This window comes from Tamandua tetradactyla, chromosome 16, assembly GCF_023851605.1.
Source record: "Tamandua tetradactyla isolate mTamTet1 chromosome 16, mTamTet1.pri, whole genome shotgun sequence".
NCBI classification, from domain to species: Eukaryota; Metazoa; Chordata; class Mammalia; order Pilosa; family Myrmecophagidae; genus Tamandua; species Tamandua tetradactyla.
The window spans coordinates 30,653,070-30,677,727 of NC_135342.1; the positions used below are offsets into that span (position 1 = coordinate 30,653,070).

Consider the following 24,658-nt stretch of genomic DNA (forward strand, 5'->3'; position numbering starts at 1 on the left):
AATGCCATTTTCTTTATGTTCTTCTGCAATTTTCTTTTGTAGTTTAATAAGATATCTTGAATCTGTTTCCATACAAAGACTCAACTTGATTTGATTCAGAGTTAAGGAGGTGGACCCCTTGCCAACTCATCCTACATTTTTGCTTCTGAGAGAGTCCTTGCTGGATGTGACTAGCAGAGGCCACAGTCTTCATAGTGCCTGGGCCTCCTGGGCTTTTGAGTCAGGTAATAACTTTATATGCCCAGGAGGTGGCAGGCAGAATCCAAGGAAGGACAGCAAGTAGCTTAAAGAAAGTGCCCTTTACAGCCTTTTTTCTCTGTGATCTGTGCCGGTCCGTTGGACCTGGGTGTGACTTCTGAGATCTTATATACATATATTTTTTAATATTTATATTGACATATCTTCACACACATACATTCCATATATGGTGTATAATCAGTGGCTCACAATATCATCACATAGTTGTATATTCATCGCCATAATCATTTTTTAGAACATTTGCATCACTCCAGAGAAAGAAATAACAAGGAAAAAGAAAAAAATTCATACATGCCATACCTTACCCCTCCCTCTCATTGACACTAGTATTTCCTTCTACCCAATTTATTTTACCCTTTGTTCCCCCTATTATTTATTTATTTTTACCGATATTTTTTTACTATCTGTCTATATCCTGGATAAATCAGCAACCGACACAAGGTTTTCACAATCACACAGTCACATTGTGAAAGCTTTATCATCATTCAAGCATCCTCAAGAAACATGGCTACAGGAACACAGCTCTGCATTTTCTGGGGGTGACTTTTAGGCATTATTTTAAGTAGTCTTATCCTGTTCTTTACAGGAATAAGTTTCATAAGGGTGAACACCAAGATCGAGGGCTTGGCCAATTGATTTAGTTGATCCCACTGCTTGTGAGAATATCAGAAATTCTTCAAATGGGGAAGTTGAATATTTTCTTCTTTCTCCCCAGTCTCCCAGGGGGATTTTGCAAATACTTTTTTGTTCACTGCCCAAATTACTCTGGGATATATCTGGACAAAACAAAATGTCACGCCCTATTCAAGATTTTCTGTACTTATGGTGTTCACCTAAACTGACCGTAAAAGTTAAATTAAGAAATGCGCTACCCAAAATATAACTTCTGCACCAAATAAACATCTCTCCCTTTGTTCTCGCACAGAAGTTGAAGTTTTAAAATATGGACGATATCATCCTTTACCCTATATTCTAATTTGAATTTATATTTTATATTATAGTTAGTCCATATGATTGAGGCATGATAATATTTGTCTTTTTGTTTTTGACATTTCATTCAACATAGACTTAGTTTGCATGCCTCACAACTTCATTCTTTTGTGGCAGATCAATAGTAGTCTATTGTACATAAATACAGTAGTTCCCCCTTCCATTCCTCAGTTGTTATACCCTTAGGCCACCTCCATCTATTATGAATTGTAAACACTGCCCCCATAAACACCTATGTGCAAATGTCCATTTTCTCCACGTTCAGTTTCTCCAGGTATATTCTGAGCAATATGGTTTCAGGATCATATGGCAACCCACCTCTAGCCTCCTGTGGCACCACCACACTACCCTCCAAGAAGTTTCATCTCGCAGCTTCTCTACCCATGTGAATAGGTACATCTCTTTCTCCAGATTTTTTTAGACTTTGTTTCTTTCTGTTCATTTTTGAACAGTTTAATCACATATCATATAATTCAACCTAAGTGTATAGACATGACTTTGCTACCATAATCTATATGAAGACATTTCCTTTTTGTCCACAAGGAATCCATACTCCTCCCCCATGCCCCCCACCTGTTGACATTTAGTTTTGGCATAATGCCTCTGTTACATTCAGTGGAAGCATATTATAATGTTACTGTTTTCTATAGACCTGAGCTTGCATTAACTGTACTTTTTCCTGTATACCATCTATTTTCAACACCCTGCAGTGTTGTTGACAGTCATTTGTTCTCCCTCATGCAAAATTTTTTTTTTAATTTGCACATTTAATCACCATCATTGTCCACTCTAGGCATTCCAAAATTATACTGTCTCAGTCTTTATCCTCTGTCTCTCCTTTTGGTTTCAATCAAGCCCCCAGCCCTTCTCCCTCAATCATATTCGCATTCAGCTTCATTCAGTGCACTTATATTATTGTGCTACAATTAGATAGTATTGTGCTATCCATTTTTGAATTTTTACAATCAGTGCTGTTGCACAATCTGAATTTCTTCAGCACCAATTGCCCAATCTCTACCCTATTTCTCTCTTCTGATAACCGGTGTTCTTAAGTTCAACTTTCAAAGTTCGCTCATTAATGTTAGTTCTTATTAGTGAGACCACACAGTATTTGTCCTTTTGTTTCTGGCTAATTTTACTCAACACAATGTCCTCAAGGTTCATCCATGCTGTTACATGCTTCATGACTTTATTCTATCTTACAGCTGCATAATATTCCATTGTATGTATATACCACAGCTTGTTTAGCCACTCATCCATTGATGGATATTTGGGCTGTTTTCATGTTTTGACAACCATAAATAATGCTGCTATAAACATTGATGTACAAATGTCCGTTTGGGTCCTTGCTCTCAGGGTCTCTGAATATATACTTAGCAATGGTATTGCCGGATCATATGGCAGTTCTATACTTAGCTTCCTGAGGAACTGCCAAACTGCCTTCTACAGCGGTTGTACCATTTTACATTCCCACCAACAGTGGATAAGTGCCCCTCTTTCTTCATATGCTCTCCAGCACTTGTTGTATTCTGTTTCTTTTAAAAATTATTTATTTATTTTTAATTCATATTTTTTACTCATTTGTCCATATCATAGATAAAAGGAACATCAGAACAAGGTTTTCACAATCACACAGTCACTTGTGATCACTTATACAATCATCTTAAAGAAACATGGCTACTGGAACACAGCTATACAGTTTGAGGCACTTCCCTCTAGCCTCTCTAATACACCTTAAACTAAAAAGGTATTATCTATATCATGTTTAAAAATAACCTCCAGGATAACCTCTCAATTCTATTGGAAACTCTCAGCCACTGACACTTTTTTTGGTCTCATTTCTCTCTTCCTCCTTTCAGTTGAGAAGGTTTTCTCAATCCCTTGATGCTGAGTCCCAGTTTCTTCTAGGATTTCTGTTCCACGCTGCCAGGGAGGTTTTCACCTCTGGGAGTCATGTCCCATGTAGAAAGGGGAAAGGCAGTGAGTTTGCTTGCCTTGTTGGCTGAGAGATAGGCTACATCTGAGCAACAAAAGAGGTTCTCTGGGGTCACTTTTAGGCCTAATTTTAAGTAGGCTTATCCTATCCTTTGTGGAGATATGTTTCATATGAACAAACCCCAAGATTGGGGGCTCAGCCTGTTGGTTTTGTTGTCTTCACTGCCTGCAAGAATACAGGCTTTCTCCATATGGGGAAGTTGAATTTTCCCTCTTCTCATCATTTCCCCAAGGGGACTTTGCAAATGCTTTTTTATTCACTGTTCAAATCACTCTGGAATTTATCAGGGCATCACTCTGGGCAAACCTACAAAATCTCATGTCCCACTCAAGGTTCCACATACTTATGATATTCAATTAAACTGTCCATATAAGTTATATTAGGAGATATACTATTCAAAATATAAATTTTGCACCAAATAAACTTTTTTGCTTTAATCTCACACATAAGTTAAAGTTTTAAAACAAGAATTACCATCTATTTCATCACCCTGCAATATTGACATTCCTTTGCTCTTCCTCATATGAAAACATTTTTTAATTTCTACATTTAGTCAGTGTCCTTGTACACTCTAGGCATTCCTAGATTATGCCATCTCAGTCTTTATTGTCTATCTTTCCTTCTGATTTCATTTGTGCCCCCAGCCCTCCTCCCTCTATTATTCTCACATTCAGCTTCATTTAGTGTACTAACATTATTGTATTACAGTTAGATAATATTGTGCTATCCATTTCTGAATTTTTACAGTCAGTCCTGCTGCACAATCAGTATCCCTTCAACTCCAATTACCCACCATCTACCCTATTTCTATCTCCTGATGGTGTCTGTTCTTAACTGAAATTCTCCAAGTTCATTCACTAATGTTAGTTCATATCAGTGAGATCATACAGCATTTGTCTTTTTGTTTCTGGCTAATCTCACTGAGCATAATGTCCTCAAGGCCCACCCATGTTGTTACATACTTCATGACTTTATTCTGTCTTACAGCTACATAATATTCCATCGTATATATATATATATATATATATACCACAGCTTATTTAGCCACTTATCTGTTGATGGACATTTTGGCTGTTTCCATCTCTTTGCAATTGTAAATAATGCTGCTATAAATATTGGCGTGCAAATGTCCGTTTGTGTCCTTGCCCTCATGTCCTCTGAGTAGATACCTAGCAATGGTATTGCTGGATCATATAGCAATTCTATAGTTAGCTTCCTGAGGAACTGTCAAATTGCCTTCCACAGCGGTTGTACCATTTGACATTCCCACCAACAGTGGATAAGTGTACCTCTTTCTCCACATCCTCTCCAGCACTTTTTTTTTTTTGATAATGGCCATTCTAGTGAGTGTCAGATGATGTATCATTATGATTTTGATATGCATTTCCCTAATAGCCAGTGAAGTTGAGCTTCTTTTCATGAGCCTTTTAACCATTTGTATTTTTTTTTCTGCGAAGTGCCTGTTCATGTCTTTTGCCCGTTTTTAAAATGAGTTGAATAATTTCTTTATATATTCTGGATACTAAACTGTTATTTGATATGTGGTTGCCAAGTATCATCTCCCACTCATAGGCTGCCTGTTTACTTTCTTCATGAAGTTCTTTGATGCACAAAAGTGTTTAATTTTGAGGCATTCCCATTTGTCTATTTCTTTTTTCAATGCTCAGACTTTAGGTATAAGGTATAGGAAACCACCTCCTATTACAAGATTTGTAAGATATTTCCCTACATTTTCTTCTAAAAGCCTTATGGCATTAGCTCTGATGTTTAAGTCTTTGATCCATTTTGAGTTAATTTTTGTATAAGGTGTGAGATATGGATCTTCTTTCATTCTTTTGCTATGGATATCCAGTTCTCCAAGCACCATTTATCGAAGAGGCTGCTGTGTTCCAGGTGAATTGGCTTGACCGCCTTATCAAAGGTGCTGTCCATAGATGAGAGGGCCTATTTCTGAACATTCAATTTGATTGCATTGGTCAGTGTATGTCAGTATCATGCTGTTTTGGTCACTGTAGCTTTGTAATATGCTTTAGAGTCAGGTAGTATGAGACCTTCCACTTCATTTTTCTTTTTCAACAATTTTTTTTTTTAGCTATCCAGGGCATCCTTCCCTTCCAAATAAATTTGGTTATTGGTTTTTCTATTTCTGCAAAGTAGGTTTTTGGGATTTTAATTGGTATTGCATTGAATTTATAAATCAGTTTGGGTAGAATAGACATCTTAAATATATTTACCCTTCCAGTCCATGAACATGATATGCCCTTCTATTTATTTAGGTCTTCCATGATTTATTTTAGCAATTTTTGTAGTTTTCCGTGTATAGATCTTTTGTATCCTTAGTTAAATTTATTGCTAAATATTTGATTCTTTTCGTTGCTATTGTAAATGGAATTTTTTCTTGATTTCTTCCTTAGATTGCTCATTACTAGTGTATAGAAACATTACTGATTTTTGGGTGTTGATCTTATACCCTGCCATTTTGCTGCACTCATTTATTAGCTCTAGTAGCTTTGCTGTAGATTTTTCAGGATTTTTGACATATAGTATGTCATCTGCAAACAGTGTGTTTTACTTCTTCCTTTCCAATTTGGATGCCTTTTCATTCTTTTTCTTGTCTAATTGCTCTGGCTAGAACTTCCAGCACAATGTTGAAGAACAATGGTAATAGTAGGCTTCCTTGTCTTGTTCCGGATCTTAGAGGAAAAGCTTTCAGTCTTTCACCATTGAGGATGATGTTTACTGTGGATTTTCATATATTCCCTTTATCATATTGAGGAAGTTCCCTTCTATTCCTATCCTTTGAAGTGTTTTTGTCAAGAAAGGATGTTAATTTTTGTCAAATGCCTTTTTCTGCATCAATCGAGATGATCATGTGTTTTTTCTGCTTTGATTTGTTGATATGGTGTATTATATTAACTGATTTTCTGATGTTGAACCAGCCTTACATGACTGGAATAACTCCCACTTGGTTATGGTGGATGATTCTTTTAATGTGCTACTGGATTCAATTTGCAAGTATTTTGCTGAGGATTTTTGCATCTATATTCATTAGAGAGGTTGGTCTGTAATTTTAATTTCTTGCAGTATCTTTGTTTGGCTTTGGTATTAGGGTGATGTTGGCTTCATAGAATGAATTAGGTAGCTTTCTCTCTCATTCAATTTTTTTGAAGAGTTTAAACAGATTTGATACTAATTCTTTCTTGCCTGCTTGGTAGACTTCACCTGTGAAGCCATCTGGTCCTGGACTTTTCTTTTTTGGGAGCTTCTTGATGACTGATTCAATCTGTTTACTTTTGATTGGTTTGTTGGGGTCATCTATTTCTTCTTGAGTCAATATTGGTTGTTCATGCCTTCCTAGGAAGTTTTCCATTTCATCTACATTGTCTAGTTTATTAACATATAGTTGCTCACAGTATCCTCTCATTACCTCGTTTATTTCTGCAAGGTCGGTGGTTATGTCTCCTCTCCCATATTTACCTTCTCTCCCCACCTCCCCCCTCCTTTTTTTGTCAGCTTAGTAAGGGTCCTTCAATTTTATTGATTTTCTCAAAGAACCAACTTCTGCTTATCTTTATTTTCTCTCTTGTTTTCATGTTCTCAGTTTCATTTATTTCTGCTCTAATCTTCATTATTTGTTTCCTTTTGTTTGCTTTAGGGTTAGTTTGCTATTCTTTCTCTAGTTCTTTGAAGTGAACAGTTAATTCCTCAATTTTTGCTCTTTCTTCTTTTTTAAAACTTTTTTTTAATTGTATAATATAACATATATGCAAAGCAAAGACTGATAAAAGCAATAGTTTTCAAAGCACACTTCAGTAGTTTTAGGACAGATCCTAGAGTTTGTCATGGGCTACTATACCATTCTCTCAGATGTTTCCTTTTAGCTGCTCCAGAATATAGGAGGCTAAAAGGAATAAATATTTTAAAAAATTTTTTATTGTTATTTTATTTATTGTTCACAATTGACTTTTTTTCTTTTTTGTGCAAAATAACATATATACAAAAAAGTAATAAATTTCAAAGCACAGCACAACAATTAGTTGTAGAACAGATTTCAGAGTTTGATATGGGTTACAATCCCACAATTTTAGGTTTTTACTTCTGGGTGCTTTAAGATACTGCAACAGTCTGGCTTGGTGCATAAGTTCTTCAAAGTCAATAGTTAATCTGTAAATTTTTGCTCTTTCTTTGTTTTTAATGTAGACATTTAAGGCAATAGATTTCCCTGTTAACACTGCCTTTGCTGCATCCCATGAATTTTTAAAAAAAATTTTAAGCTTTTTTTATTGTTTAATATAACATATATACAAAACAAAGAAATAACAAGAAGTTTTCAAAGCACTCTTCAACAAGTGGTTACAGGACAGATCCTAGAGTTTGTCATGGGCTCTCTGTCATGGTTTGTCATAGGATCCTCTCGTATTTTTCTTTCTTGCTGCTCCAGAATATAGGAGGCTAGAGGGCTTAAATATATTTTTGCATAACAATCGACTTTTTTTCCTTCTTTTTTTTGTGAAAAATAACATATATACAAAAAAGCTACAAATTTCAATGCTTAGCACCACAATTAGTTGTAGAACATATTTCAGAGTTTGACATGGGTTACAATTCCACAATTTTCAATTTACTTCTAGCTGCCCTAAAATACTGGAGATTAAAAGAGATATCAATTTAGTGATTCAGCATTCACATTCATTTGTTAAATCCTATCTTCTCCATATAACTATACCATCACCTTTGATCTTTTCATCCCTCTCTTTAGGGGTGTATGGGCTATGGCAATTCTAAATTTTTCGTATTGGAAGGGTCTGTCACTAATATGGGGTACGGAGATGGAGCTATCTGATGTTCTGGAGAGGCTAAGCTAGGTTTCAGGATTTATCGGGACCAGGGATCCATCTGGAAGTTGTAGGTTTCTGGAAAGTTACTCTAGTGCCTGGAACCCTTGTGGAATTTTAGATATTGGCCTAGGTGTTTTTTAGGATTGGCTGGAATGGTCGTGGTTAGGAGTTGGCAGATTATGATAGCAAGCAAGGTCTAACTGAAGCTTGTGTAAGAGCAACCTACAGAGTAGCCTCTCGACTCCTACTACCTGCCACTCTCTCTCTGCCACTGATACTTTATTAACTATACTTCTTTTCTGCCTTTTGGTCAGGATGGAATTGTTGATCCCAAGGTGTCAGGTCTGGATTAATCCCTGGGAGTCATCCTCCACGTCAGCAAGGAGACTTTCACCCCTGGATGTTATGTCCCACGTAAAGGGGAAGGCAATGATTTAACTTGCAGAGCTGGGATTAGAGAGACTGAGGTCACATCTGAGCAACAAAAGAGGTCCTCCAGAAATACTCTTAGGCATGCCTACAGGTAGTCTAAGCTTCTCCAATACCTAAATAAGCTTCACAAGAGTAAGCCTCTTGATCTAGGGTATGGTATATTGATTTGGGTGTTCCTAAAGTTTGACACAGTATCAGGGGATTCCCTGATGGTAAGGTTTAATAGTTCCATATTTTCTTCCATCCCTCAGGGGACATTGCCAATACTTTTTGATTATCTACTTAATATACTCTAGGATGTATCCAGGCATTACAATAGTCTATTCAGGATTAAAGGACCTTTTTATTATTCTGTGCTCCCTGTGTTTCAAGTGTTCAAATGAGCTATACAGATAGGTTGAATTAGATTATGCACTACAGAAAATTTCAGTTCCAGACCAAATAAACCTTTCTTCCATTGGTCTCAAGGAGTATGTGTGGTTCTAAAATATAGACACTGTCTTCCTTACCCCTATGTTCTGAATTACTTTAACCCCAACTTGTTTGGCTTCATTCTTGTCTCTGAATATCAGGTTATATATATAAAATAGCCTCTCAAAATCCAGAAATAATAATCAACACTCTGGACTTAATGTGTCTGCTATAAAAGTTTACAATCTAGGCCCCTGTTTTCTTATAAGCATTTTCTAAAGGTGACCATACCATTCTTGTTCTTTTGTTTCTGGCTTATTTGTCTCACCAAATGTCCCACATGTTCTTTGACATCACTGCTTGCCTCACGACTTTGTTTCTTTTTATAGCAGCATAACCTTTGTTCATAAGTATACACCATCATTCGCCAATCTACTTCTCTGTCAGTGCATCCTTCAGCCACCTGCATTCATTGGGCATCATGTAGAGGGCCCAAAGTCCACAGTCCATCAACATTCTCAATTGTAGATAATTTCATTGTTCCCAAGAGACAGAAAACCAATAAACACACCCTCACCAAAAAGGAAATCTAAATCTCCTCTTAACTCTTGTCCCTCCCCCCATTATTTACCTCTGCTGTTGCTGTGGTAGAGCTGATGGTTTCCTTTTGAATATAGCTCATAGCATGCAATAACAGTTTTCCCCTGTCCTCTGGGCTTAAACAGTCTTTATACAAAAAGTTATATCTTTGAAGTAATTCTTGCAAGAGCTAATTCATATTTCTAGTGTTAATCAATGGGACACATAGGTCTATATGACCCTTTTCAATCTTGTTCATCTTCAATATGGTAATATTACTTATAGACCCACGAGAGAACCACCTTTACTACTATCTTTACCCTTACATTGGCGTTCAACCTCATTAGCTAATGGTTCACCCATCTCTAGCTTCTATGTATGTCTAAGTCCCATATATTCTGTATTATAAGCCTCTGATTATACTTTTATGCTGGTTGTAAAAGTGGAATCATACAGTGTCTGTCCCTTTGTTTCTGGCTAACTTCACTCAGCATTATGTCCTCAAAGCTCATCCATCTTGTCATGTAGTTCAGAAGGTCATTTTGTCTTAGTGCTTCATAATATTCCATCACATGTATTTACCACATTTTGTTGGTTCACTCATCTGTTGATGGACATTTGGTTTGTTCCCATCTTTTGGCGATCAGAAATGGATTGACTTTTACATTGTGGATTTATTGAATTATAAGTTATAGTATATTATATTAATACTAATAATATACTAATATATTATAGTATATTATATTGTGAAAATGTCCAAATTAAGGCACTATCAAGAGGATACTTTCTTAGAGGAAAGGCTGTTGGGTATCCAGGGTTCAGCTGTCATAGGGGAAGTCACATGGTAATGTTTGCTGGGCCTTCTCTCCAAAATGTCTCTTTGGGCATTTTCTTTCTGTCTTAGCTTTTCTCAGTTCTGAGCTGTCTCCAAAATGTCTCTCCCTTAAAGGATTCCAAGTGAATTAAGACCCACCTTGAATGGTGGGTGGGTTAACATCTCCATGAAAACAACCTAATCAAAAGGTCCCACCCAACAACAGATCTGTCCCCACAGGATTGGATTTAAAAAATAGGCTTTTCTGATTCAACCATGCACAAAAGGAATAACAAACAGTGCTTGGAAATTTAAAGTGATAGCAAAAACAAAACTTCAGTAGAAAGGCTAGAAGATAAACTTGAGGAAATCACCCAGAATATAGAGCAAAATGTTGGAGAGATGGAAGTTGGAAGAGAAGAGAAAATTCAAGGGCCAGTCAAGGAGGGCCAGTATCCCTCAAATAATAGGAGCTACAAAAGAAAGGAGGAAAATAAGGGCACAGAAATCATCGCAAAATGTTTCAAGAGAAAGTCCCCAAACCAAGGGTATTATTTTGCAGATTGAAAGAGTCCATTGAGTGCTTAGCATGGTGGACAAAATTTTAGAATACTTGGGAGAAAGGTAAGGACCCTATAAGCTTCCAGAGAGGGAAAAAGCCATGAATGAAGAATTGGGAATCAGAATGTCTTGGGAATTTTCAACAAGACTGGAATCTAGAAGGCAATATATAAATGCTTTTAAAATTCTGAAGGAAAGTGATTTCCAATTTGGATTTCCACACAAAGCAAGTATCAATTAAGTGTGAGAGTAGAATAAAAATATTTTCTGATATGCAGAGTCTCAAAACATATACTTCCTGAAGAAGTTGCTAGAGGATTAAAAGTAGGAAGAGAAAGACAAGAGCAAAGAAGGATTGGGGCTCCTGAGAGCTCCCAGGGCCAGCTGTTCACCTGGCATCAACTACCACCAGTCCGGAATGGAGCAGGTCAGAGAACTCCAGGAGAGATTTCTTCAGAAAAATGCAATCTGTGTCCACCTAACACCTCTGAAAGTCTTTAGAGGAAATTATACAAATAGCAAAGAGTTGGTGTTGAGTTAGTGATAAGTGCGTAGAAAAGTAAGCAAATGACAAAATAAGGCAATTATTAATTCCAGGTGGTGGGGGAAAAGTTGTGCAAGATAGGAAAAGTTATCGTGATTTACTGTAGAGCTGGACTGTGAATAACCTTTACATAGTCACAATAATGTAAACACTGAATATTATTCTAACATAATTATGATGTAAGTATGTCAGGAAGATACATGGTAGAAGGCTGCTGTATGCTATATGCATTGGGAAAGGAAAGAGAGCTATTTTCTCATCTGCATGGGAGATGTTAATAGATAAAATCCAATATTGAACAATGAACCGTAGTAAAATAAGCAAATTCCTTGAAGACGTGAAAGTATAAATATTTAGTTGAAAAGAGATAAAAGTATTTGTCCACTGGGGAGGGGTGACTATGGTAGGGGGATAGGATGAGGGACACTATTTTTCACAGTAAACAATTTAACTTATTAAACTATGTGCATGTGTAACTTTTATAAAAATAATAAAACAGGGCGGGCCACGGTGGCTCAGCAGGCAGAGTTCTCACCTGTCACGCCAGAGACCCAGGTTCGATTCCCAGTGCCTGCCCATGCAATAATAATAATAGTAGTAAAACAAAAAAAGATTATATCAGAGAGTAATAAATGCAATGAGATCAGTAACTCAGGATAATGCGGGTGAGAGGGTCAGACTGGGCCACTTTAGATGGAGTTGAGGGGAAAGGCCTCTGAGCAGATGAAATTAGAAAGATGAGGAAACAGTCAGCGAGAATCTGGAGGAAGAGGTTTCAGGGAAAGAGAATAGCAAGTGCAAAAGTCCTGAGCCAAGAACGAACTTAGAAAGTTGTTTGTACAAAGAGGCAGAATGAAGTGAGTAGGTGGGGTGGAGGTGGGGAGACCTGGGAGGGAAGCTGTAAGTAAAAGATGAGCTTGTGCAGATGGTTAGGTGCCAGGTCATGCAGGGCCTTGTTGGCTATAGGGAGAGCTTGAGATTTTATTCTGAGGGCCATGAGAAGCCTTCCTTTAAGTGGAAGAGTGACATAAATCTGATTATATTTTTTTAAAAATTTCAATTGAACAAATACTTATTTAGTATCTTTAGGATATACACTTTGCTTTGAGTGCCTCATATGTATTAATTCTCATAATAACCAGATGATGTAGATACCATTATCCACATTTTTCAGTGAGAAAACTAAAGCACCAAAAGCTTGAGTTATACTGAACTGAGCCAGGACGCTATGCTCCCTCCCTGAAGGCCTCTTGGGCTGGTCCTGTGGAGAACCAGGACTAGATACAGTGATTCTCCATCCTCACTGTCCTTCGCAAGCACCTAGAGAACTTGTAAAAAATAAAATGCCCAAGCACTGGCATTTTTAGAAGCTCCCCAGGTGAGTCAGAAGTGCAGCCAGGGAGAATCATTGGGTGGAGGCTTTCTAAAGATTCCCCCTACTCCACAAATTGTCCTTACAAAACCTCCGTTTCTGTTCCAGGCTAGGGAACCTTGGGGCAGCATGGGACGGCTCTTGGCTCCCTCCTTGGCCTTCATTTCTTAGGACCTAGGTATCCTGCCTCTCCCCAGCCATGACTCCTCCCCAGAATCCAAGGCTCCTTGATGGTTTCCACTCTTCTCTCAGGACTCAGGTGCCTCGTCCTGCATTCTTTCTTTTCTCAGAACCTTAGTGTTCACTCTCCAACCTCTGTACTGAACAGTCACACATCACATGAATCACATTTCCTGTCCTCTTTTCTGTTCCTCAATGTGGAGAGAGAGAGAGAGAGAGAGAGAGAGAGAGAGAGAGAGAGAGAGAGGATGAGAAGGAAAAAGTGAAAGAGGGAAAAAAGGAGAGAGGGAGATGGTCAGGAGACCATCTTGATCTGGGCTGTGTGCATCACTTCACATCTCTGAGCCTCAGTTTTCTTGCTGTTAAATAGGGAGAGGATATCTCTTGTGCTTTTTGCATATTTGAGCCTTATTATGATTTGCCACTTGCCTACTCCAGCTGTCACTGAGCCCCAGCCATCTTGGCCTTCTTTCTGTTCCTTGTACAAACTCAGTTTGTTCGAGCCTTGCACTTAGCTTGAAATCTTTTCCTGAAACATTCTTCCCCAGTTCTTGGCGTGCATGATTTCTTGTCATTCTGTTGCAGCTCAAATGTCACTTGAGAGAGGCCTTCCCAAGCCACTCTTTTAAATCCACCCTCCTTCCCACATTCATAAGCTCTCCCTTGATTCAGTTTTTTTTTTTTTTTTGTCTTCATAGTACTTAGCACTGTCCCACAAAGTCTCGTTCATTGGTCTCCCTGTCTGCCTCTCCCACTGGTATGTGAGCTGCTGGAAAACAGGGGTCTAGTCCTTTTGTTCGCTCCTGGATCTTCAGTAGCTAGAATACTGCCTGACACAGAAGACTTCAGTAAACGTGTGTGGATGAACAAATGCCTACACCTGTGGAAAGTCTCATGCCATAGTGTTTGCTAGGGCACTTTAGACAACTCTGGATTGCTATCCACATGTGTGGGTTTTTTTATTGAAATCGTCTAGATTTTGGAGCAGTCTATTTACCTTCCTGTTTCCTTCAGGCTGATTATAGCTTGGACTGACAGATGGCAGGGAACAATGTCTGGGAAGAAGGAATCTGAGATTATCAGAAGCTGCGACTCACCCCTCCCTGGGTCAGCTGCAGGTATCCAGGTGATGGTGACCTGCATTTACAGAAGTGGCTCCCCACCCCCACCACTTATTCACACATCTTCCAGCTTACCAGACCGTCAAATCTTTTGCCAAGTGGGTTACTGGACTATTGCTTCTGAGGACTTAGAGATATTTGGCCCAATTTCCTGGTCAAATGTGCAATTTGCTGATGAGAAATGTCCTCATTTCCTGTGACTAGGGAAAATAATGAAAAGAAAAAAATGGTGTGAAAGTATGTAACCACAGGAGGTAGAGAAAGAAAGATGAGAGAATGGAAGTAGAGGCCTGGAAATAAGATGCAGGTAAGTTTTCAGGAGTGGAATTGGACTCCTAGCTATGGTTTTCCTCTCCACTTCCAACCCTACCTTGTTGGACCACAGTGGTCACCACAAAGCCACATGATATGTGAACCCATATGAGCTCTGGTTGTGTGGTCAGATGAGAATTTTGAGGAAGGGGTGTAAGAGCATCTTTTCCAGAAAGGGGAAGTGAAATAGTCAATCCAGGTTCCCCTTTCCTGCTTGTTGGGACCCCAGGTCAGGCAGACTCAGCTCCCCTCACTCCCATTTCCTGGTAGCAGCTCTAGGCTGTGGTCTATGTTATTCATTAACCAGGCACTATTATTTCTGTTTACCCATCTGTCACAAGGGGGTCAGAGGAGCCCAGCAATTTAACCAGCCACCCAGATCCTCTTGGGTTGGGTCCAGCCAATCACATGTAGGTAGTGTTCACTGGGTGAAAAGCTCTATGCATGAGCTCTGTACCATTGAAGCCAGGGAAAGATCAAGTTCCATTAAGTAGTATATGACCTGTCTACCACTTGAGCAAATGTGCTGTTTTGTGCTTGAGCTGCATCCTACTGCCTTGATTGGTAGTATCTTACCATCCCCCTGCTCTGTGTCTTCATATTGGCAGAAATTGGACAAGGTGGCAGTATATATACCACATAAATTGGCACATGCTACAACTCAAGATCTCCCCTTTATCCCCCACCACCAAAAGCTGGTTATGAAACCTTGTCCAGCACATCACTGGGGACATTCATTTGCCAAGCAGATGCATGATGACTTGTAAGGCCCCCTCCTGGCTCTTTGGTCCTTGGACCTGTGATTCTAATGAAAGAGGAAATGGTTCCCACTTTTAGAAATCTACTAGCCACAGGAGAACCCTGCATCATTTGCCCAGTCCTCTGTCATTCACATTGCTCCTTGATCCTAACAACTGACTCCCTTCTGGTAGGCACAGCTGCCAGAAAGAGCTTTTAAAAATGAAAGTCAGATCATGCCACTCCCTCACTTAGAACTCTCTAATGGTTTCCGCAGCTCTTAGAATAAAATCCAAACTCCTTTCTGTGGCCTAAGAGGCTTTGCATGATCTGCTCCCTGCTGACTTCCTTGACCTCATTGTCTATCACTTTCTTCTCAGTTCACAGTTTTCCTGCCCAGCAGGTCTGTCTCTGGATCAGCAGCAGCAGCATCACCTCAGAACTCTATAGAAATGCAAACTCTTGGGTCCCACCCTAGACCTTCTGTTTCTGAAGCAATCTATGGTTTAACAAACCTCTCAGTAATTCTCATACATACTTAAGTTTGCAGACCACTCTTTTAGCCCTTTTCAGTTCTTTTCTCTAGCCTGGCAGTGGTTAGGTTTTCTCCTTCCTCATGGCCATTGCATTAGCAGTTCTTGTTTCCAGAGTGCTCTTCCCATGGACCTTTGTTCGAGAACTCCTTCACATTGTTGAATGGGGATTTAACAAGAGAGAAAGAAGCAAGTGATTAGAAGATTGGGGAGTATGGGGTTGTGGTGAGAGGAGAAGTATAAGCAGAAAAGGTTTCTCTGAAGAATAATTTCTTGGATAGATGGGCCCCTGGACTAGGGAGGATTCCTGACTCTGAAATCACCTGGGGAGCCTTAAAAAAATTTTTTTTTAATTTGAAATACTTTAAAACTTACAGGCAGTTACAAAAGTAATGCAAACCCCATACAGAGAACTCCAACATACCCCTACCCCGCAGATATCCAGAGCCACCAGTATTAACATTTTGCCACATCATTTCACCTATCAAATGTCTATCAAAACATTTTCTGAATACTTGAGTATAAGTTGTAAACATCATGCTCCTTGAACACGTAATACTGCTTTGGCAGATCGAATTGCATACCCCAGTTTGGACATGTTCTTGGACTTGGTCTGTGTTCTGGTGGTATGGACCATTGTAACTAAGATCTCTTGAAGATGTTACTTCAGGTAAGGAGTGGCCCAGTTGAATCATGGTGGGCTTTAATACAGATTGACGTCTTTTATAAGCAAAGTGAAAGCCAGGTGGAGAGCGAAGCCATGGGAAACAGCCAGAAGCCAGAAGTCAATGGAACCCTGAAGAGAAAAGAGAAAATGCTGCCATGTGCATTGTCATGCAATAGAGAAGCCAAGGAACCCCAAAGATTGCCAGCCAGCGAGAAGATACTGACCCAGAGAGAAAGCAATCCTCCTAGCCTCTGAAATGGTGAGCCAATAAATTCCTGTTGCTAAGCCGACGGATTGTATGGTATTTGTTTGCAACAGTTAGGAAACTAAAACAACTGCCATGTACATTTCTTAAGAACAAGGTTATTCACTTATGTAACACCCTTAAGTGTAGTTACCAAGTTTAAGAAGTTTAACATTGATATAAAGCTTGTCTCTTTTCCACTTTTTTTGTATGTCCCAATAATGTTCTTTTGAGCCTTTGGTCCTCCTTTATTAGATCCTTTGCAGGATCATGTGTTGCATTTAATTATCATTGTCTCTTTAGTTGCTTGGGGAGCCTTTTAAAGTTCACCTGTTGAGGCCCCACCCCCAGAGATTCTGAGTCAGTAAGTTTGAGGCGGTGTTCTATTTTAATGCAATTTTGACACTACCTGGAGTTAGGTCAGACTTCACAGGTTAAGGACACATTCCCCACAAGATGGCCATGACTTCAGACATAGTCACAAATCCAGAGGTTCCCAGGGTCATCCTCGTTTCTGACTAACTGGCTACAAATTCCGGACTTCCCACCATCCCTCAGGTTTGAGAATTCTCTATAATGACTCAGAATCAGGTTAAAAATGATACAGATGATAATTTTATTGTAGGTGAAAGGATATAAACCAGAAGGAGCAAAAAGAATAGATGTCATTGCAAAGTTTCTGTGTCCTCTCCTAGGAGAGTGTGCATCACCCTCCTGGCACACTGATGTGTGTTACCAGTCAGGAAAACCAGAGTTTTATTGGGGTTTCAGTATGTGGACATGACTGAACAGTGTCCAGTTGGTTGAACTCAATCTCCAGCCCCTCTCCCTGGAGGTTGGGCTGATATTAGTGGTTCAAAGCTCCACCCCTCTAATCACATGGTTAGTCCCCTTCCCTAAGACTGCCCAGTGGATGGCCCCACCTTGTCATCTATTTAGCATAAATATCAGGTGTGGTCAAGGCACAGCTTGAACAACAAAGACTATGCTATCACTTGGGAAGTTCTGAGGATATAAAGAATATAGGGGTAACCTCTTAGGAGCAGGGACGAAGGCCAGAACTTTTTGGAGGCCAAGTTCTTTAGACCTTTAAGTATCCTGATGTAGAACCTGGGTTGTACATCTTAGACTTGGGGCTGGAGGGTCAGTTAACTCAATTAGAGAGGAGTCCTTATTGTGGAGAAATCAGTTAGGCAGGTGGAATTGGGAAGGGAGAGAAAACACAAAGCAGGTAATGAAATGATATGACAGGAATTTCTGGGAGGAAGAATTTTGACTTAGTATGACAGATGAGAGGGGAACTTGACAGGTTTTTGAGCAGGAGGGTAATATGATTTTAGCCCATGTAATAGATTGATAAGTTTGAGTTGGGACTCACCCCCACATTCTCTTTCTAAATCTCACTTCTCTATTCATTACTCTAAACAGGATTCCTTTGGTACCTTCATTTATTTCACTCTTATTACACCTTCATCTTAGCATTTTTCTGTAGTTTCAAATGTACAACCTTCTCCCTTTGCTTCTTGGTCTTGGCTCTCTATCCTATTTTTGCCCTGTGTTTACAGAAATGTTACAAAAATTGTGGACACTACTTCAGCATTTTATAATCTTTCTTTTCAATTTGCTATACCCCCCTTCATTGTCTTTTCCCTTGCTAGTCAATGTTGACTGACAACCAAGCTGGGATCTGGCCAGTCGGGATGCTGAGGAGGAAGAAAACATGACCTAGACCTCCTGGCTTTGTCAGGGAGACAGGATCCACAAGTGAAAATGACTGCAGCATGCTTGCAAAGCACAGGTCATAACAATACAATGCAAACCCAGTCCATTAGAGGTTGAAGACACCATCTGCCTTTAGAGCTCGGAACCTTCCTTGCCTCAAAACCTTTCTGAATCTTCTTTGACCACATTTAGTATTTCTCTTTCATCTCCTTCTCATTGACTTCTTGCCAGCACCAGCAGCTGGACCAGTGTCTGGTGTTGTTTCTAAGCTTGTTGCAAGATTACCTTAGGACTACCAACTGCCTGGCAAGGACTGAATTCAAACTAGCTAACCTGCCTCCGAAGCCTGTCTGATAGTGCTTTTAAACCTAACTATTTCTTCTTTGGCCATTGAACTGTGCCCCTTTGGGGAGGGAAGTTCCGTCAGGAATGGATACCAAGCTGGCGAGAGATTTTTACAAATCTGGATGTATCTTACAACAAAGTCCCAGTCATGGATTGGGTCTGAGAATTCCCAGACCCTCATGCTTCTTTCTTCTCACCTGTAAACTGAAACTCAGCATGCCTCCAAAGGCCCAGGAGAATCACTAGTCTGTGGTGAAATCTGAACTTGGCACTCCCTCCCCTTGGCTCACACCCCTGTCCCCACTCGTCACCTCTGCAGGGTCTCTGCCTCTGCGTCCCAGTAGGGAGGAGCCCCGATTCCGAAGCACCTGCAGCCCTTTTCCAAAGGCTCTGCGCACAGCTGAAGAAGAGAAATAGAAAAGCAGCGGGTCCAGACTGGCATTGAGTGAACTGAATACCACAGCTTCTGCCCGCCACTCGGGGCTTTCCTTGTAGTGAAACCCCACTAGGTGAGAGACGTTGTAAGGCCCAAAGCACACAAAGAAATTGAGAAGTGTCACAACAGCCAGCCCTACAGCTCGACGCCGCCTCTGGGCCCCCACGTGGGGCTGGGTGAGCATGATCCACACGAAGCGCCAGTAGCAGAAGATGGTGACCACCATGGGGACCACGAAGAGGAAAAGGCACAGCTCCAGCCGCACAGGAAGCACCACATCCTGCTGCTCTTTGGTGAAGTTCTTGTAGCAGGTCATTTTGTTCGTATTTTGGGCACTCTCAGTTGAGTTCAAGTACTGAACAATGATTACGATGGTGCAGTGTCCAAAGGACATGATCCAGGCGATGACAGCAGCAATCACTCCATACACAGGCCGGCGGGAGAGCTTGTACTGCACAGGGAAAGCCACTCCCAGGTAGCGCTCAATGCTGATGCCCGCCAGAAGCCACGTGCTGCAGTAGATGCTGCTGTAGAAGCCGAAGCCAGTGAGGGCACAGAGGAGATCAGGCAGATACCAGTGGAAGTCCCATGCGGCCTCGATGATTTTGAAGGGCAGCAGCAGCAGCAGCAGGAGGTCTGCCAGCGTCAGGCTGAGCAGGAGGATGTGGATGGGTGCAGGTTGGGGCTGGCGGACACGCTGCAAGAAGGCCCGTAGTGCCAGGAGGTTGGCAGGGAGACCAGTGAGAAAGATGATGATGTAGGCCGTGAGGATTAAGGAGCTGCGCCAACCCAGCATATTGATCCTAGAGGGTGGGAAAGGGCAGGGTGAGGAGACCCCACTCACAGCACAGTTCAGGGTGTGAACATCCGCCCTGGCACTCTCCCCTTCCCAAGTCAAGGCTTGCTACTCCCACCGCTGCTTGCTCACACCACCTGCCGGAGCTGCCCAGAGCAATTATTGACTTTGCCTTGGGCGGGATATTAGGCAGTAGTTATTATCTTAGCCATCACGCTCTCTGGGGGAGACCAACCCCTGGCTTCCCAAGGGAATTCCCCCTCTGGTTTCCCCAGCCTTTCTCCTCCTACCCTCACAGATACAGGAAGTTTCTGTGTTCACAGTGTTCAACTTTACTTAAGTCCCTTTCTCAGTCAAGACCTCCTAGAGATAAAAGGCAAGCGTCTTTGTGTCGAAGAGAGAGCTGCAGGATGCCTCTCTCAGGATAACCAGGGTTGTGAGGACCCAGACACCGTGCACCCACTGCCGCCTCATCACGGGACCTGCATCACTCCCAGGAATCAGGTGCCCAGCCCCCCAACCCATCTCCCTACCTCGTTCTTCTTCTCCTGTTGTAGAAAACAGACTCTCCTCCACTTCTGTCACCCCAGTGCAACACTGGACTCTGGGTCTGGGTTGAAAAAGGGGAAGCTAATGAAGCTTAAGGAAGGGATGGGAGGGGAGGAAGGGTGAGCCAGCACTATCACTTTGAGCTTGTCCCCAAAGCACTTTAGAGAAATATTCAGAAAAGCCCCTGGGTAGTAACTACCACCTGAGCTGGTGCTTTGACTATAAACTGAAGAACTCCTCTTCTTAAGGGGGTGACTTAGTTTTCACTTGGTTTTTTAATCCTTGCTACCCACACAGTCTTGCCCCTCCACCCTCTCTCCAGGGTGATCTCCCTGTCCTTGTTTCTTTGGCCCCACAGTAGCTCCCATAGCCTGGCATTTCAGTTCCTGATAGACTTCCCTCAAACCCCGACACCCTCCCCTTGAATTCTAAGCCCGGTATTGCCCAGTGCACACACACTAAGCTAACTGTCTTGCCTTGTCTTGGCTCCTGATAGGTGGCTTCTTGGGATTGGTCCTGGAGGAAAGTCCGTAAACCTCTGTGAAAGAGGAGCAGAGTTTTAGCCACTGCTACCACACATTTCACACAGGAATAAAAATGTAGAGAACCTGGCTGGTTGAAAGCTTTTATACCAGCACTGGTCACATGACCAGAGAGGGGAGGTCAGTAACTAAGGGCTCTCTTTTCTTAAACCCAAAGAAAGGGGTTCTGCCCTCTTTATCCTCCCTCCTGTAGCTCTTTTCCCTGACTTCCAACCCCCAAATTTCTTTCCCTAGTTCCTGAATCTGGATTAAACCCAGGTGTTTTTTTTTTTCACTTGCCAAGTCACAACATCTTGTCATCTTTTTTCCAGGTGATGTCTTCTATAATTCTACTCATTCTCAGAGAAGAGCCTTCCTACCACTTTTTATTCTTCAATTTTCTACCCTCTATATGGTCTCCTGCCCTCTGCCCCCCACAAGTTTCAGCCCCTCAGTGGAAACAGGTTCTTGTCTCCAAGCCTGCATCTGGTTACAGTGGCAATAGTGAGGAATTTGGAGTCAGGCAGATGTGGGTTCAGATCTTAGTCCATGCAGTGATATGCAGACCAATTTCCTCAAGTTTCCTTTTCAGTAGAGTGAGGACAGCAATACTCACCCCCAGGATTGCTATGAGGAGTAAATGATATTGCATATATAAACCGTACAGGCCAAGGCTTGGCACTTTTGGAGGGGCTTACAGGTGGTCCTGCCTCTCAAGCCTGTAGGCCACCTTAACAGAGAGTGAGCCACTTGGGAAGATATCCAGAGGTTCAGGGCACAGACGTGTCACTTTACTAGGGAAAGTGTCGGGAGTTCAGGAGGCCTGATGTGCTCATGTTGCCCTTTATGGGGAAGTGGGTTCTTAAGCTCCATTCCTTTCCGCCATATCTTTTCTCTCCCTGTGGCCTAGGAACCCACCTCTGAACCACTCTTGTTTTCTGTCACTGTTTTCCTTCTCTGACCTGTGTAGCTGCGGATTGGGCACAGTAGTGCTAGAAGCTCCACAAAGTCCTTTGGAAACTTGAAGAAACAAGGACGGTTAGAATACATTTTCATCCTAACCTAGGGAATCGGTCTTAGTTTTATTATCTATGGCCTGATCCCTGCTCACAGAATCTCTTTCCTTTCCCAGGATATATCTTTTCCTTCTTGTTTGTTTGCTTGCTCATTCAGGCATTAATTCATTCATTACTTGTGTGGCCTAGAATCCCAGGTCCAGGTATCTTGATATTTAGCTTTTCTTTTTCTTCATCTTTACTTTCCCTTAGAACCAAGTTCTGTCTTTTTGTTCACCTGCTTCCCCTAGCCTGTGTAAGCACTTTGCAGATAAACAGGGAAATGAAAGAAGAGACCATTTTCCGTTGCATACTACCAAATTTATTTGTGTCATTTTTCTTTTATAATTTTCTGTAAATATTATGAGGATCTGGAAAACAGGGGCTGCAGGATAGAATTGCTTCTTTATTCTTATCTGTCCTTCTTCCCCCACTGCATACCTTTTTCTTGCCACTGTAGTGTGTCATCTATTTTAAAGATACCCCAACTAAATCCCCTCCCCCATGGTCACAGCTTTCCTTGGAAATGAAGTTACTGCAATAAAGAAGACTTTTGAACTCATGATTCATGATGTTCCCTTATGTCACAGGAAAAGGAAATGCAACCTTTCAGGCTGATTCAAATGGGTAAAAGCTTTCACAAAAGTGTTATCTTTCACAACCTCCTCCAAATTCAGTTTCATCATCATTATAACCCAACTAGTTATAAAAGGAAATTGGATCCATGATCTAAAGTTACATATAATCACTTTCGCCACTTCTTTATTTCTGTCCCTCCTCCGTCCACTCCAATCTGGATTTTTCCTCTTCCTAAAGTTGGCAGTGACCTCTAAGTTGCTAAATCCAGTGGAATTTTTAAATTGTATTTTATTAGCAGTTCAACACAGTTTTTCACACACTTTTTCTTGAAACATTCTTTTTTTTGTGAGCTTGATAAGTCAGGTTCTTCTGATTTTCCCCTTTCCCTTGGTCACGTCTCAGTTTCCTTTGCTGACTTACCTTTCCTTCTCACCCTGTAAATGTTGGAGAGCCTTCTTCCTTATTTCCAGGATACAGTCTAACATTCTTCCCCAATACCTGTTGAACCCACTCATCTTTCTCCGTCTTCACCATCCCATCTCAGGGCAAGTCACCCTCATCTCTCACCAAGTTCTCAGCAGAAGCCCTGATCAACTTCCTCACAGACATTCACACACTCAACACTCAGTGCTCCATGCTGTAGTTAATGTGATCTTCTTAAAAATGCCAGTCTAGTATGTCACCCTCTTGTTTAAAGCCCTTTCAGAAATTTCTCATTTCTCTTAGGAAAAATAATAAACCCATAAAAGGCCCATAAGTCCCTGCCTAACATGGCCCTTGCCAACTCCCAGCTTTAGCTCATATCACTCTTCTTCCTACTTGCTCTCCAAGTAAGACCATCTTTTGGTCTGTGTATGAGCCATGTTTCCTTCTGGCCTTAGGGTCAGCCTCTGCCTGAAATTTTCTTTATTTCTAACCACCCACTCCAGCCTCCCAGTTAATTTCTGGTATTCTTTCAGGTATTCACTTCCTTCCTTAAGAGAGCCTTCCCTGGCTCCTAGACTTAGTTGTAAGTTTTCAAAGCATCTTTTCTATTGCTGAACAGTAAGTAATCCAATCCACGTATATTTCATATTGTCCTTATCTATTCACCCATTGATGGATTTGGTTTGGTTTAATTTTTTTCTTCAGGTTTTGATGAAAAAGATGAACTTTCTTGTTTTGGTCTTTGTGTGAATATATGCTTTCAGTTCTCTTGGGCAACTACCTAGGAGTCTATTGATATAGTTGTATGGTAAATTTTGGTGAACTTTAAGAAACTGCTGGTTTTCCAAAAGTGATTGTACCATTTTGCATTCTTACCAGCAGTGGATGAAATTTCTAGTTGTTCCACATTCTCATCAGTACTTGGTATTTGCTACTGTGAAGTTTGAGCCATTCTAATGAGTGTGTGGTGGTACCTCCACTGTGGTTTTAATCTACATTTCCCTGATGACTCTTGATATTGAACATCTTTTCATATGCTTATTGGCCATTTGTATATTTTCTTCTGTGAAGTGTGTGTTAAAATTTTTGCCCTTTAAAAAAAATTGATCTATTTTCATATTACTGAGTTCTTGATTATATTTAGATACAAATCCTTTGTCAGATTTATGCATTATAAACATTTTCTCCCAGCTATGACTTGTCTTCTCATTTTCTTAATTGTCTTTTGAGGAATTGAAAGTTTTAAATTTTGATAAATGTCCAGTTTATCAATTTTGTATTTTATGGTTTGTGCTTTTATGTTCTAAGAAATCTTACAGAATGTAAGAGGCACAGTTATTCTTCTGTGTTTTCTTCTAAGAATAGTATAGATTTATTTTTACATTTAAGCCTATAAACTATTTCGGGTTAATTTTTGTGCATGATGTGACATAAGGGTTGATAGTCACTTAAATTAATGTGATGTTCTAGCACCATTTGTTCCTTTTCCAGTTGAATTGCCTTGGCACCTCCACCAAAATCAGTTGATTGTATATGCGTGAGTCTGTTCCTTGACTGGCTATTTCATTCTAGTGATCTCTCTGTCTTTCCTTTCACCATTTCCACGTAGTCTTGATCATTTTATAATATTTTGAAATCA

General features: G+C 40.6%; 1 protein-coding gene and 1 long non-coding RNA gene across 2 annotated transcripts in view; one reads left to right on the plus strand and one right to left on the minus strand.

Annotated features, from left to right (window-relative positions):
- Window positions 1-24,658, plus strand: part of LOC143660238 (uncharacterized) — a 67,973-nt gene that overhangs the window by 2,859 nt on the left and 40,456 nt on the right. The gene's annotated exons all lie outside the window — the stretch shown is intronic.
- On the minus strand, window positions 16,084-21,022 carry FFAR2 (free fatty acid receptor 2). The gene is made up of 3 exons (XM_077132122.1): window positions 20,915-21,022; window positions 20,423-20,499; window positions 16,084-19,896 (listed from the first exon to the last, which is right to left on the minus strand). The coding sequence occupies exon 3, from the start codon at window positions 19,887-19,889 to the stop codon at window positions 18,900-18,902; it is 990 nt and encodes a 329-aa protein (XP_076988237.1). The 5' UTR covers window positions 19,890-19,896; window positions 20,423-20,499; window positions 20,915-21,022; the 3' UTR covers window positions 16,084-18,899.